The sequence below is a fragment of the Callorhinchus milii genome, unplaced genomic scaffold (genome assembly GCF_018977255.1).
Source record: "Callorhinchus milii isolate IMCB2004 unplaced genomic scaffold, IMCB_Cmil_1.0 Scaffold30, whole genome shotgun sequence".
In the NCBI taxonomy this organism is placed as follows: Eukaryota; Metazoa; Chordata; class Chondrichthyes; order Chimaeriformes; family Callorhinchidae; genus Callorhinchus; species Callorhinchus milii.
The window spans coordinates 965,907-979,559 of record NW_024704771.1 but is presented as its reverse complement, the minus strand read 5'-3'; the positions used below and the strand labels follow the sequence as shown (position 1 = coordinate 979,559).

The following is a 13,653-nucleotide window of genomic DNA, read 5'->3' as shown; positions in this document are numbered from 1 at the left end:
CTGGGTGTGCATGTGTCTGGGTGTGCATGTGTGTGTTTGTGTGCGCATGTGTCTGGGTGTGTGTGCATGTGTCTGGTTGTGTTATGTATATAAATGCTGAGGTCACCAGAGAGCACAGGAAGGGCTTGTGGTAGGTCTCCGAGGACCTGACTCTCGGGGAGGCTGAGGCTCGGGGATGTTTGTAATGTTGTTACTTACCCAGATTTTTAAATCCCTTTTTTAGATTTTCATAAACTGGAAAATAAAAACACAATCGTCAGTGTCGTCCCCATCAGTAACTGTTGGACGTTTCCCTTAAATGTAACAGAAACAATCCAGCAGAAATGTTAATACAATATTTTATTAAATATTAGTGAAAATAACAGTGCACTAAAGGCTCTGCTTTAGGTAACTTCTAATTGACATCAGCTTTTAGTAAAGGAAAAGAGGAACAGGAGAAGACAATTCAGCCCATGAGCCTCTTCCACCAATTTTAATCTTTTAAATCCAATTCCCTGCTCTTCACCAAATATTTCCACTTTCCAAGTCTCTGTCTCTCATTTAAATATTCAAATTGATTCCTTCTCTACAGATTTCTGGGGCAAAGAATTCGACATCTTCACATCCCTCTGTGTGAGCAAATCCTTCTGCAGTTTGGAAACGACAAGACACATTCTGATTAACATTTCCAGCCTTTTATCCCACAACTTCTCTTTATGTGTGAGAGACAATAGAGAATAATAATAACAAAATGACATTTATATTGCGCCTTTCACGTTCAACAACAAAAATCAACGAAATACACCTGACCACATCTTCCTTCTCATAACATAAAGCTCACCACCTGCTCACTCAGCTCCCTCCCCACCCATCTCCTGATCACCCAATTGCCCCCATACTGGCCAACACAGTCACTCTGTCCCTCAACATCATCCACAGACATGGACTTAATTCCCACATGGATGTGGATGACCCCAAATCTACTCTCGACCCCAGGTCCCTGATGATCTGTCCAGTTGATTGTGAGATATCAAGGCCTGGACGAGACAAAATTTCCTCCAACTCAGTATAGATCCCTCTTGGTGACATCATCCATAGACATGGAGTCAACTCCCACATATATGTGGTGACACCCAACTCCACCTCCACCTCGACTCCAGGATCACTGCTGTCCTCACAGAATGTCTGTCAGACATCAAGTCCTGGATGAGAGCTAACTTTCTCCAGTTGACCAAGGCCGTCCTGCATTGCTCCTGTCAGTGCCTCCATAACCCGGGCACTGACATCGCCCTTCATGGCTGCACTCTACACATCATGGAGCCAATGCGGAACCTCAGTGTCCTGTTCAACTCTTAACAGACCTTCATCCCCCATATCGTTGCCATGACCCGCTTCGCCTTTCCCCACCTCCGCAACATTGCCCGGCTCTGCCACTTCTCTCGAGACCCTCATCCATGCGTTCATCACATCCAGGCTCAACTACACAAACTCCCTGCTTGTCGGCCTCCCCAACTCCTCCTTCCACAGGCTGCAGATTATCCAGAAATCTGTAGCCTGTGTCCTCTTCTGCTCCAGACACCGTGACACTATCACCCTCCTGATTGCCCGACTCCACATGACTCAGATGATATAGTTCCAAGTTCCTGATCCTCACCTCCTCGGCTTTTCTCCTCCCTACCTCTGTGACCTCCTAACCTCCTACCAACCTGTCGCTCCCTCTACTCAGCATCCTCCGGCCTGCTTCATGTTCCCCGCTTTGCCCACCCCAACATTGGTGGGCGAGCCTTCAGCCTCTCTCCCCCCACCCTCTGGAACTCCATCCCACCTCACCCCTTCTCATGCCTCCTTCAAGATCCATCTCAATTTGTTTGTTTAGATAAGACTGAAGCCATCCCCTTCTGGCTCTGACCTCCTCAAGCTTCCCCAGCCTGTCTCTAATTCTCTCAGTGACAACCGTGGCATGCGCTTTGATCCCCAGCTTTCCTTTCTCACTCAACTGCAGTGCCTCATCAAAACTGCCTTCATTCACCCCCACCACATCACCCGCCTCCGCCCCTACCTCACACCCAACACATCAGAGACACTCACTCTCGCTTTCGTCACCTGTGCTCAGACGTTGCCAGTGCTCTCCTTAATATGTTATGGATTATATAAAGGATGAAAGTAAAGATTATATTTTGGGGGAAACTTAAAATCATTTAATACCTTTTACTTTTTTCAATCGTTTTCTGCAGAAGAGCATCAACACACCAGCTGCTCCAAGCACAAGAGTGAACGTCACAAGGAAAGCCACCAGCCAGTCTGGGCCTCGGTGGAAAAACACTTCTGTAACACAAAGAAATTTTGTGTCATATGTAATAATAATCCTATCATTCCTATCAATGTCCAGAAACAGTTATGTAGTGAATGACCAATTTATCTGTAGGATTGTTGGCCAGGATACCTGGAAAACTTCCTTCTCTTCATGAAAAGTGGCAGAGGATCTTTAAAATCCACCTGAACGTCTTATCTGAAGGACAGCGTCTCCGACAATCAAACCCAGGTCTCTCGCTTGTGAGGCTCTAACCACTGAGCTACAGGACTCCACAGCTGACTGGAAACACTAACAGCGAAAAGCCACACACACCAAATTCATGTATTTCAGAAATACATGAAATGCTGTACACTGTCCAGCGCCTTGGGACATCCTCCCAACGTGAAAGGCGCAATACAAATGGAATCTTGTTGTTGTTGTTGTGTAATTAATTATTTGCAATTACAATAGCAAACTATCCTATGATGAAAGTGGCTGAAAGGAAATCAGAATGAAAGCCTCAGATTGAACATTGGGAGCTGCTGTGGATTGTTCCACATCACAATATGAACTGTAATACGTTGCATTGAAGTGTTTATATTTTTCCAAATGTTTCACTGACCTGATACCTGGATATTCGCCTCACTTTCCTCCAGAAAGTTTGCTGTCAGACACGTGAATCTGTCTGTAGAATCTCTGGTTATATCAATGCTACTTTCACATTTCCAACAGTCTTCAGACCCCTGAGTGCATGTTTCAGTCTTGGCTTTCACCTTTGCTCCACTCCTATCAAACCAAACTACACGAGGTTCGGGATACCAGCCTTTTGATTTACAGGTGAGTTTAAGCCTCGAGTCCTGGTAACCTGCCATGGAAATCAAGGGCAGCCGTCTGCGGTCTGTAACAATAATACACTGTGTTATCAACAATTACAAAGACAGAACTTTTGTAACAACTGATCAAATCAAAACATTCAGTACTTTACACCTAATCATTCACATGTCGTGACTCTTTTTGAAGGCTAAGGTTATAGTCATTTGTACCATCAAGTGAATGGCCAATTAATCTGCAGGACACGACCTTCTCCATCAGTTTATGGGATCATTAATGTCCACCTGAACAAAGAGGTGCAAACTGTCAATTTTCACATCTCACCAAACGTCAGCCTCTAACACTGAGTGTCCTTCAGTGACAGAGTGTGGTATCAGCCTGAACTATGAGCTCAGGTGCTGATGTGGGGCTTCAACCCACAACCCTCTAAACCAAACAACAAGAGTCCTTCCAATGAACAATAATAATCCTTCACTTGATATAGAGCCTTATCACATTTTCAAGATGTCTCAAAGCCCTTCACAGAATATACTGTACAGTGAATTGACTGTATTTTGTGGGTGTTACGCGGCAGCCAATTGCCCACATTGAGCCAGAATGACAAATCATTACATTGTGCAGTTCACACCGGGCTCTGGTAGAGATTATGGTGAATTTCTGAGGTTGGTAAATATATTGACTGGGACGGGGTGGGAACATGAGCTTAGAATAGGGAAATGTACAGGTTAAACACAACAAACCTTCAACTTTCACAACCACTGTTGTTTCACCAAAATCTGTTGTGGATCTCACAGAACATGTGTATTCTCCTTGGTCTGAGCACCTCACGTTCTTCAGTCTGAGAGACAAGTTTCCTCGAGTCATCCCGTCTCTAATGAGCTCAGTTCTTCCTCTGTAGGCTTCATGTTGCTGATCAAGTCGATCCACTCCACGTGTGTATAAATGCACCACAACCCCAGAATCAGATTTACTCCATTCCACGACCATCATATCTGCAGCCACTCCTGGTGTTAACCAACATCCCAGAGTGACATCGTTCCCCAGAGCTGTGAGGACAGGCTGACGTGGACCATTAACTATAAAAGAATCTAGTGAACAATACAATATCAATTATTAAACCATTATTATGATTTGTTTCTATTTAAATGTGAAACTATGAGTTGCAATAGTTTATTTGTGTCACTGTCACTGACAGTTTTACAGTGTCTGGTTTCCTGAAGCCCTGAAAGTCTGAGATATGAACTGACCTGAGTCTGCACAGAAACTGTCTTATTACAGAAATATACTTTATTTGGAAATGTGCAGCAATGTTACCATTTAAAAGATGAATATAAATCACCAGTTTATAATCTCATCAGTGGACACATTTCACACGATCACAAGAGAGGTTCAGATGAAGGAAGTCCTTCAGCCCATTTGACCTCATCTTCCCAGAATACTCACCTCCCATCTTCCCATCTCAGCTTCACCTGATACATTTACTCTCGGAGTTCAGTGCTGTGAACACGGACAGCTCACAACCTTTGCAAATATAGTTTGAAATACGGCTCCAGTGTAAACAGCCAGAATGTCCTCTCGTTCAGCTCATTAACACAGTCGGGAATTGTCATTTCTATCAGAAATGAGACACTGTTGTTCATCACTGAACAGGTGATCAGGAGAAGCTGGGAATAGACCAGGTTTGGTGAGGACCTTTCAGCCACAGTTATGGGCTGATAGACTGAGGGAAGCTGACAGATACAGCACTTTCCTGGGGCAGGTTTAGCTGCAGTGATTACAAGCTCCAGCTTCCAGTTACAGTGAGTGGTTTCTTTATCAGAAACAAAACTATTCTCTACTTTGATAAGTGATCTAATCTTTTAGTTGCCTCTGTAATGAATAGCAATATTATTGTGACAGTGACGCTTAAGCAGAAAATGACAGTGTTGCTCACCGGAAAGTGAAGCTGGAATCTCAAACAGGAAAATCACAATGAAAATCTTCTCCATCATCTGTCAGGACATCGAGCACTGAAACACGAGGAAATCAACAGACAATTCATAATAAATTAGTAACACACAATAACATCAGATCTGTGTCAGAATCCAGATCAGCATTTGAACAAAGTGTTCTTCCAAACTTTGGGAATAAAGTAATTGCCTGAAACAGGTGGAACAACAACAGCAATTTGCATCTTTAACATCCACCGGACAGGCAGAGAGCACCTCAGCTTAACCTCACATCCAAAGGACATCACCTCCGACAATGCTGTGCTCCCCGATCACCGCACTGGAGTGTCAGTCTACACTGTGAGCTCAAAGTCCTAATGTGGGGCTTGAACCCACAACCCTCTGACTCAGGCTCGGAGTCAGGCATCACCACTGTTAAGTGCTCTGAGACGCTGCCCTGAGTGGAGGGCGATATATAAGTTGTTCTTGTTGTTTCGGCTAAACCAAGTCAGTGGATAACAGTAAAAATAAAATGAATTTTTTAATCACAATAAACTTTTCATATCGGGAAACAATTTCTGACACTGATTTGCTTTTAACCCTATACAGTAGAACCTTTTGCTGGTTCAGGCTCCAAACTCACACAGTCTCCGTCTGTTTGTCTGAGCTTCAACCCTCAGCCCTTGTCAAGGTGACCTCGGAGAATAATAATCCTGACATCTGACACTGCACCTTCTACATCCAGGGACGTCTCAAAGCGCTTCACAGGAAATACTGTAAACACCAGTGACCTGACAGCAATCAGACTGGGGAAGAAACATGTTATGTGTAACTGCTGTAATGTGCCCCTCCCCTCCCCCTCCTCACAGCCGCTCCTTATTCACCCCAACATGGTGCAGGTCAGAGAGGAGCTCCCATTCCCTTCCCTCCTCACTTGCCTCCAATTCTCAGCGTTTAAACCACAAACTGGGAATAAACTGACTGCAGAGCTCCCGCTTTACTACTGACACAAACCTGACAATAGAGAACATTTATTTCATATTTAAACTCCACATCACCACATGTGAAAGTGAAACCAGTGAATCCTGTAACTGGAATCGCAGTAAAGTTAAGGCGTTATTTTAATGGTAAAATAATAGTTCATTTCAGGAAACAATTTCCGACACTGACCTGTTTAGGTTTTGCATCGAAAGAGAAGAATCTTCACTATAAACAGTAAATTAAACCTGTGTCCGGGATGGCGATGTCCAGAGGCTAATCTGCTTTCGTTTTCTGTGGGAATCACATTATAGCCACACAAACAGGGAAAGCGCAGTTCAAATATTCCCTACAATATCGAGTGGGGAAAAGTCCTGTGATTTTCACTGTTAGTGTTGACTGTTGCTCATCACTTGCTGTCAGTAACTAACATTCCTGCTCTGAGACCCTGGTTACACCCTCACGTTTCCCTGGAATAATCTTCAATCCACAGAAAACGTCCCACGTGATTGATTTCCAGGTTAATGTGTAACAGATCTGTATGGTTGGAGGTGTTTGCTGAGGTTGGGAGGGCAACACCGAGGAGAGCTTTCAAGGTGAAACAAGGATCTGGAACTTGATCAGCTGGGGATGGGGAGCTCATGGAGCTGAGCTGGGATGGGGTGATAGACTCACACAACCTGGAGCGGGAGAGGACACGGGGGCAGATCTTAACATTGTGACCTTCTCCGTGTGATCAAGATTGAGTCGGAAACTAAAGGCCATTAAAAACAGAATATAATCTGTTATAAAATATATATAATTATTATACTGTTATATAACAGGGTCAGTGTCCCTGTTTCCTCCCCACAGACCAGATGCCCTGATGGGTGGGGATGTGTGGATGATGAGAGCTCGGCTTATTAAGGTGTGTTGCCGGTTGGGGTCAGACACTATCTCACCTTTGTACTGGTGCAGGTGGTAATATAATGATTACAATAATAACTTTTGTATATGGTATAACAGATTTCATGTCTCATGAGTTGAATCTCATAGCATTTCACTGTAAAGTGGAGTTACTGTGTGTATCAGTGCACAGACCTAGTTACGAACTTCAACAGTGACTGAGCTCAGTTACTACTCTCAAACAGTGACTGAGCTCAGTTACTAACCTCACACAGTGACTGAGCTCAGTCACTAACCTCACAGTGACTGAGCTCAGTCGCTAACCTCACACAGTGACTGAGCTCAGTCGCTAACCTCACACAGTGACTGAGCTCAGTCACTAACCTCACACAGTGACTGAGCTCAGTCGCTAACCTCACACAGTGACTGAGCTCAGTCACTAACCTCACACAGTGACTGAGCTCAGTCACTAACCTCACACAGTGACTGAGCTCAGTCACTAACCTCACACAGTGACTGAGCTCCGTTACCAACTTCACACAGTGACTGAGCTCAGTCACTAACCTCACACAGTGACTGAGCTCAGTTACTAACCTCACACAGTGACTGAGCTCAGTCACTAACCTCACACAGTGACTGAGCTCAGTTACTAATCTCACACAGTGACTGAGCTCAGTCACTAACCTCACACAGTGACTGAGCTCAGTTACTACCCTCACACAGTGACTGAGCTCAGTCACTACCCTCACACAGTGACTGAGCTCAGTTACTAACCTCACACAGTGACTGAGCTCAGTCACTAACCTCACACAGTGACTGAGCTCAGTCACTAACCTCACACAGTGACAGGGGGTTGACTGGTTGTGTGTTTATTGCAGTGTATGGTTTGTGTTCGATGTCTCGGGGTGTTTTGTTAGTGTAATTATATGTGTTTACGGTGCACATTGGGGTGACATCTGTAAATGGAAGTGCCCCTTATCAGGGTGTGTGCAGTCACACATGTCTGTGGTGCACACGGGGCGTTTCCCGACTGTGCTTAATGGGAGCGTTCCCCCCAAGAAATGTGAGCACATCCCGCAACGGGCAGCAGATCCCCGGGGGGGGGGGGGGGGGGGGGGGAGCCTTGGTCCCTCCACCAAAGTGGAGTGCGCAATGGCAGCCCCTCCCCCCCAACCCCCCACCACAAGGGGTCGGGGCTGTCACGTCCCGTAATGGTAAAATAACGTGTTGTGTTTCTTCATTCTCTTATGGCATTTGTTTCTTTTTGAGGAAAGTGTAAATATATATTCTATCAACAAAGAAATATATTTCTGGTTTAAAACAAGTCCGTGAGTTCAGCTGCTCTCAGCCTCACAGTCACTGAGACCAGTTTGGGATGTGACAGTACAGTTTATATTGACACAGCGCCTCATGTCGAGATGATGGCTCAAAGCGCTTCACAGAGCTGATGGGCACCTGAGGGGGGAATGGGAGCTGAGGGGGTGGGGAGGGGAGAGATGGGCAAAAGCAGAGCCGAAGGGTTTTGTTTCCAGACGGACAGAGGACCTCAAACCACTCTTTTTAAAATATTTCTTGTTTGTTTAATAATATACATTTACAAACTTTCTTGTGCAACTTTCTTGTCCCGATTCACAACAGTTTCCTTTCTCTTTCAACTGTTCTTTCAGCTTCAGCGATACACTTAAATTATACTATTTATATTGTATTGAATTCTATTGAATTCTGTGGCGTAAACGTGTCCGCACCGTCTCTCTATCTGTTCACTGTTCAACAGCATTTCCTTTTATAACTCAAACCCAAATCAACTTCAAACGCTATTGACATCCGATCGTCACCACAGATAACCGACGCCATCTCCTCCTCCTCGTGTGAAGCTCTTCCTGCGGGAGGTAAGACAGCAGCTGCCGGGACTCGCTCCTCGAGCACTGTCCGCCCTTCCCGCACTTGTGTGGTGTGTGCGGTAAACCAGTGACCCCCAGGACCCGCTGTGTGTGGCGGCCACTGTGTCCCTTCACACACTTCCCGCCTGTGGCAGGTGGTCAGACCGCGGCTCTCAGGCCCAGAGCCGTGTCCGGAGCCACTGCCTCCCGTTCCCGCTGTGTGTGTCAGTCTGTGTGAGGGGCGGTGATGGCTCCGCTGTCCTGTCACAGCCTTTGTGCTTCTTCTCTGCCCAGTTTGGTTGGTAATGGCTCAGTCGGTCACAGAGGGAGGAAGGGACAAGGCCGTGGGGGGCCTTGATGGAGACGATGAGGATTTTGAGCTCTATCCTCTGGGGATGGGAAGCCATTGGAATCAAGTGAGTGCGGGGCTGATAGGATTGGGAGTAGGTGCGGTTCTGGATGATCTGCATCGTGTGGAGGTGGAGTCGAGTCTTGATATAATAAATATAGTGTGGGTGACAGTGTGTCTCAGTCTGGTTTTGTCTGAGTCTGTGAATAGTGGAGACTTGCTGACGGGCTGTGACAGACTGAATAGACTGAGCGGCAGAATTAATGACAGTCTCTGCAAACACAGCATCAACATGGGGCAGATTCACCATATTCCCAAAAGGTGGAAACACAGAATGCCATTCCCGGGTCTGTGTGTAATTCACGCAGTTTGTGAATGTTTCTGCCGCCAGTGGTTTGGGAAATGTCTCAGTCGGGCACCTCAGGGGCTGCGCATTGAGTTACACTTCAATTTACAAAGAATATACAGCACAGAAACCGCCAAACCAGTCTGTGCCGGTGTTTATATTCCACATCAGTCCCCACCCATTCCTTACTGCCTCCCATTCCATTCAATCCTCCTCTCCCTCATGCGAAGGTCTCCTGACTGAGCTTAAAGGGAGCGTCACAAACACGTGTGCCCATCCTGTGTGTTGTTGACCTGCCTGCGCCCCCCATAAAGGGGAGGGGGTGAGGATAGGTTTAGGAGGTCCGGCTTCCTCTTGAAAACAGTAGAGTCCTATAGCTCAGTGGTGAGAGCACTCGCCTCACAAGTGAGAGATTCCTGGGTGGGGCGAAACCTTAGACAAGTTTCCTTACACCACACACCTCTCTTTGCCAAGCGGTAAGTAGGAACCTGGTTGATAATGGTGGGATCGCTTTCTGGGGGTAATAATCTCTCCCCAAAATTAATTTGGTCACTCAATTCACGACTGTTTGTGGGTCACTGCTGTGCACACTTCACTGCAGCGTTTCGCCCACAGAACACACAGTCACTACACATTACAGTATGTTCTCTGAAGCATTTTGAGATGTCTCAGCAAACCCCAAACATGGAGCAGCCGGTGAGGCTGGAGAGGGAAGCAACAACTGGATCAGAAACAACCACTGGAGCAGAGAGTAATGAGGGTCAGAGGAGGAGGTGGGCATTCGGTGTCTCAGCGCTGTGTTATCCGTGTGGTCTCTGTACATAAGGGGGAGAGGGAGTTAAGACATCTCAGGGTGTGGGTCAGGGGCTGACTGTGAGGGATGTGTGTATCAGAGGGTGAGGGGTGTGTGTAGACTGTGTATAATGATTGGCCATAAAATAATAATAATAATATGTTTTATTGTAAATTGTGGCAGTTTTTTGCAAGTGAATGACAATATATTTGGATATTAATATCCACTTGAACAGACACAGACGTGACCTCGGCTTAAAGAAGGTTAAAGATGTCGCTTCTTGGGCGATTGTTACAGTGATTGAGAGAGAAATGTTACAGATTATAAAAGCTGTCACTGAAAACACACAGTGTTTATACACAGTGAGACGCGGCCGCTCACTGGGGAACAACACGGCACCTGTTTATAGATATAAAAGTGATTTGGGAGATTTCAGTGAGATTCTGAGCACAGCCCCGACTGTGAGACTGGGCATTGCTGGAGAGAAAGATATCAGCGATATATATCCCTGTCTCAGAGCGTGTGAGTCACACACTGGATGGCAAGTCAGATTCTCCCAACACGAGCACAGAGACGAGCTGGCGATGAGCTTTACACAGATGGCTCACGTTTTGCTCCCACACATTGGGTGTCAGGTTCCTCTGATGCTCTGAATGATGTTAATCCAGACGAGCTGTTGCGGTGCTGGTGCTGATTGTGCTGTCTGGCGGCTACAGTGGCTCATTACACTGAACCCCCGGCTCGAGGCCGGACCAATGGGGGAGATCCCGTCTGGAGAGCCGGAATTTCCAGCTGAGTGTCATTCCAATGTCGGTCCCGGCATTTACTGCTTTATTGTAAAACACCAATAAATTGTAATTGTTTGAATCCCAGGAACAGGAGATAGTGAATCAGTGATTCAAACAATCTGAGTGACAGTGGGTATCCCCGGCCCCTGTGACGGCCAGTGAGGATGGTGAGGCTGCTCAGTGTGACAGGAGAGGGGAGCCCACGGGAGGACACACAGCGAAGGCCCACGGAAACCTTTTCAAAACTTATTTTGGTGTCGATCCCGGTCTGTCTGGGTCTGAATTCCGAATACCCGGAGTCCTGGTATCAGGATCCAGAGTCGGAGAGGCCGGAGCTCAGAGAAACAGAAAAATAACACAAAGAGGGGCTCGAGGAGCAGGACAGTTGCAGGCGGGAGTGCGGTTGGGGCACAGACAGTGTGTGGGCAGCGACTGCTCCTCAGGACAGAATGGGAGAATCTGTCAGCCCTGACAGACCGGCTTTAGTGATTTGATTCTTGTAACAGAGACAGTTCTCTATTCATTAGTAGTGTGAGATCTTTACATTCACCTGAATAGGCACAGACAGGACCTTATATTAATTCCCTCAGCTCTGTACCAGAGGGTCATCCGAGGCTGTGAGCTGAAAGTCCTGGTGTGTGTGAGAGTGTTACAGACTGAGCCGGGCTGATGCACAGCTTTGGCATATTCAGGTGGAATCCCTCAGAGACATTCCTTGTTCATGACAGACTGTCAGCTTTTGCATCAGTAAATGTACATCATTCACATTTTAAACATCAGAAGATGTGAGACGTTTACCTGAGCTGACGCTGTCCATCATCGTCTCTACTCTCATCCCCACCGTCATGGGGTTTTGGCTTTGTTTGGCTTCAATCTTACCTTTCCCACTGTCTGCACTTTGTGTCCACCAACACCAGAAGAAGGCAAACATTTGGAGACTGACAACATTGTAGAGAAATATTGTCAGGTGATAGAGGACTGATGAAGGGAGAATATAAAACAACGCTAAGAGAAATAGTCCAACCGTTAGTAAAGCCCTTAGAAGAGTGCCTGAAGCAATGAAAGAGAGGTGAAAAGAATCATTAAACAACATGGAAAAGGACCCGATGACTGACTGGGCGAGTGCTTCAGTGACAGATGTTGGTCCTGGAACCCACTGCCGTTCATCTTGTCACCACCAGATGGCGGCAGCACTGCCCCATACAGCAATGTCTCCACTTATTAGACTTGAGTTTATATTCAACAACTTGCATTTATATCGCGTCCTTCACGCGGGGCAGCGTCCCAGAGCGCTTGACAGAGGGGGAGTCTGACCCCGATCCAGGGGTAGAGGGAGGGGAGAGGTGACAGTGAACACAATCAAAATGTAAGGTCTTTGGATGGGATTTGAAAGTGTGGAGGGAGGGGGCAATGGGCGGAGGGATTGAGGGAGGGAATCCAGAGCTTCGGGGCACAGTGGCTGAAAACACTGTCAGTGACATTTGTAGTGATTTAGGTGATTCATTGATATGGTTTCTCCAGTCGGTTCCTTATTCAAACAATTATTTAATGCGCAGTGTGTACATTTGTGCAATTTTCACTCTTTACACAATTTGAAATTATCCCCACATTTACCCAATTTGTATATTTCCGTATCTTGGCTGAACACACCACTTTACCCGCAATGCCGTTGCCAAGTAAAGGTGAAAACCTCAGACAGGATCACGCTGCCAAGCTCGGCAGATTGACACGCTCCCAAGTTTCCCACGATCCAGAGAAGCGGCCTATAAAATGTAACCCCATCACCCCTGGATACATCTCGCTCCCGCCCAGACCATAATAACCCTTGATTTTGATGTCGGGCTAAAAATCACACCATTGAAACATCTCAAAGAACATCACAAGATATTACCTTAAGAGCAATATGACACAATGTGTTTTGTTCACCCACAAAATACAGTCACTACAGTGTATCCCGGGATGTCATCCCGTAGTGAAAGCTGCTATTCCAGTTGTAAGGATTATTATTATTATTATGATTCTTGTCATACAATTTACACTTATAAAGAGCTTTCATGTCAGGAGGTCGTCCCAAAGCACTACATTGCACACAAACAGCCATGAAGGAAAAAACAATCTTATTTGGGGGATTGTTGGCCAGAAAACTGGGAGAAACTTGCTTCCCCTCTTTGAACAGTGCCATAGGATCTTTCACATCCACTCAATCAAAAGGAGGGCAACTCTGAGAATGCAGGGCTTCCCCCCAGGACTGCACTGGAGTCACTGAACTTAAAGTCCACAACCTTCGGACTCAGAGCCCAGAGCATTACCGACTGAGCCAGACTGAGACAGGTTTAACCTGTGACCAGCAGATTGTCAGCGGCTCAGAGTTTTCCCCATCAGATCCCAGACAATGGGACAGTAACTGAACCTCTTCCAGGTGTTACGGAGCTGCTTCTCATTTTTTTCCCCGTATCTCACGCTGGTCAGGTCCTTAGACACGATGAGCCAGGGATGGGCTGCGTCAGGATCCAGAGTCAGACGGCCGGAGCTGAGAGAGAGAGAAATACACAGTGAGCGATTGCTTTGATTGCGGAGAGATTGACTTAAACACTGAAGCAGCT

The 13,653-nt window shown here is 46.3% G+C and overlaps 2 protein-coding genes across 3 annotated transcripts in view; both read right to left on the bottom strand.

The window, feature by feature from the left end:
• The window catches only part of LOC103172714 (butyrophilin subfamily 1 member A1-like), a 69,089-nt gene that overhangs the window by 19,951 nt on the left and 35,485 nt on the right, over nucleotides 1-13,653 (bottom strand). The window lies entirely within an intron of this gene.
• LOC103172635 (butyrophilin subfamily 3 member A2-like) lies at nucleotides 97-6,616 on the bottom strand. Its single transcript, XM_042344842.1, has 6 exons — nucleotides 6,202-6,616; nucleotides 5,037-5,112; nucleotides 3,844-4,191; nucleotides 2,895-3,170; nucleotides 2,185-2,304; nucleotides 97-234 (listed from the first exon to the last, which is right to left on the bottom strand). Exons 2-6 carry the CDS (start codon nucleotides 5,092-5,094, stop codon nucleotides 191-193), a joined length of 846 nt encoding a protein of 281 aa, XP_042200776.1. The 5' UTR covers nucleotides 5,095-5,112; nucleotides 6,202-6,616; the 3' UTR covers nucleotides 97-190.

Bases quoted from the DNA above. Each gene is read 5' to 3' on its own strand.
- LOC103172635 (XM_042344842.1), bottom strand. From the start codon at position 5,094: ATGATGGAGAAGATTTTCATTGTGATTTTCCTGTTTGAGATTCCAGCT. The intron at 4,192-5,036 runs GTGAGCAACACT...ATTGTTCACTAG, and splicing joins GATTCCAGCTTCACTTTCCG to ATTCTTTTATAGTTAATGGT. The intron at 3,171-3,843 runs GTTTGTTGTGTT...TTATTGTTACAG, and splicing joins AGTGGTTGTGAAAGTTGAAG to ACCGCAGACGGCTGCCCTTG.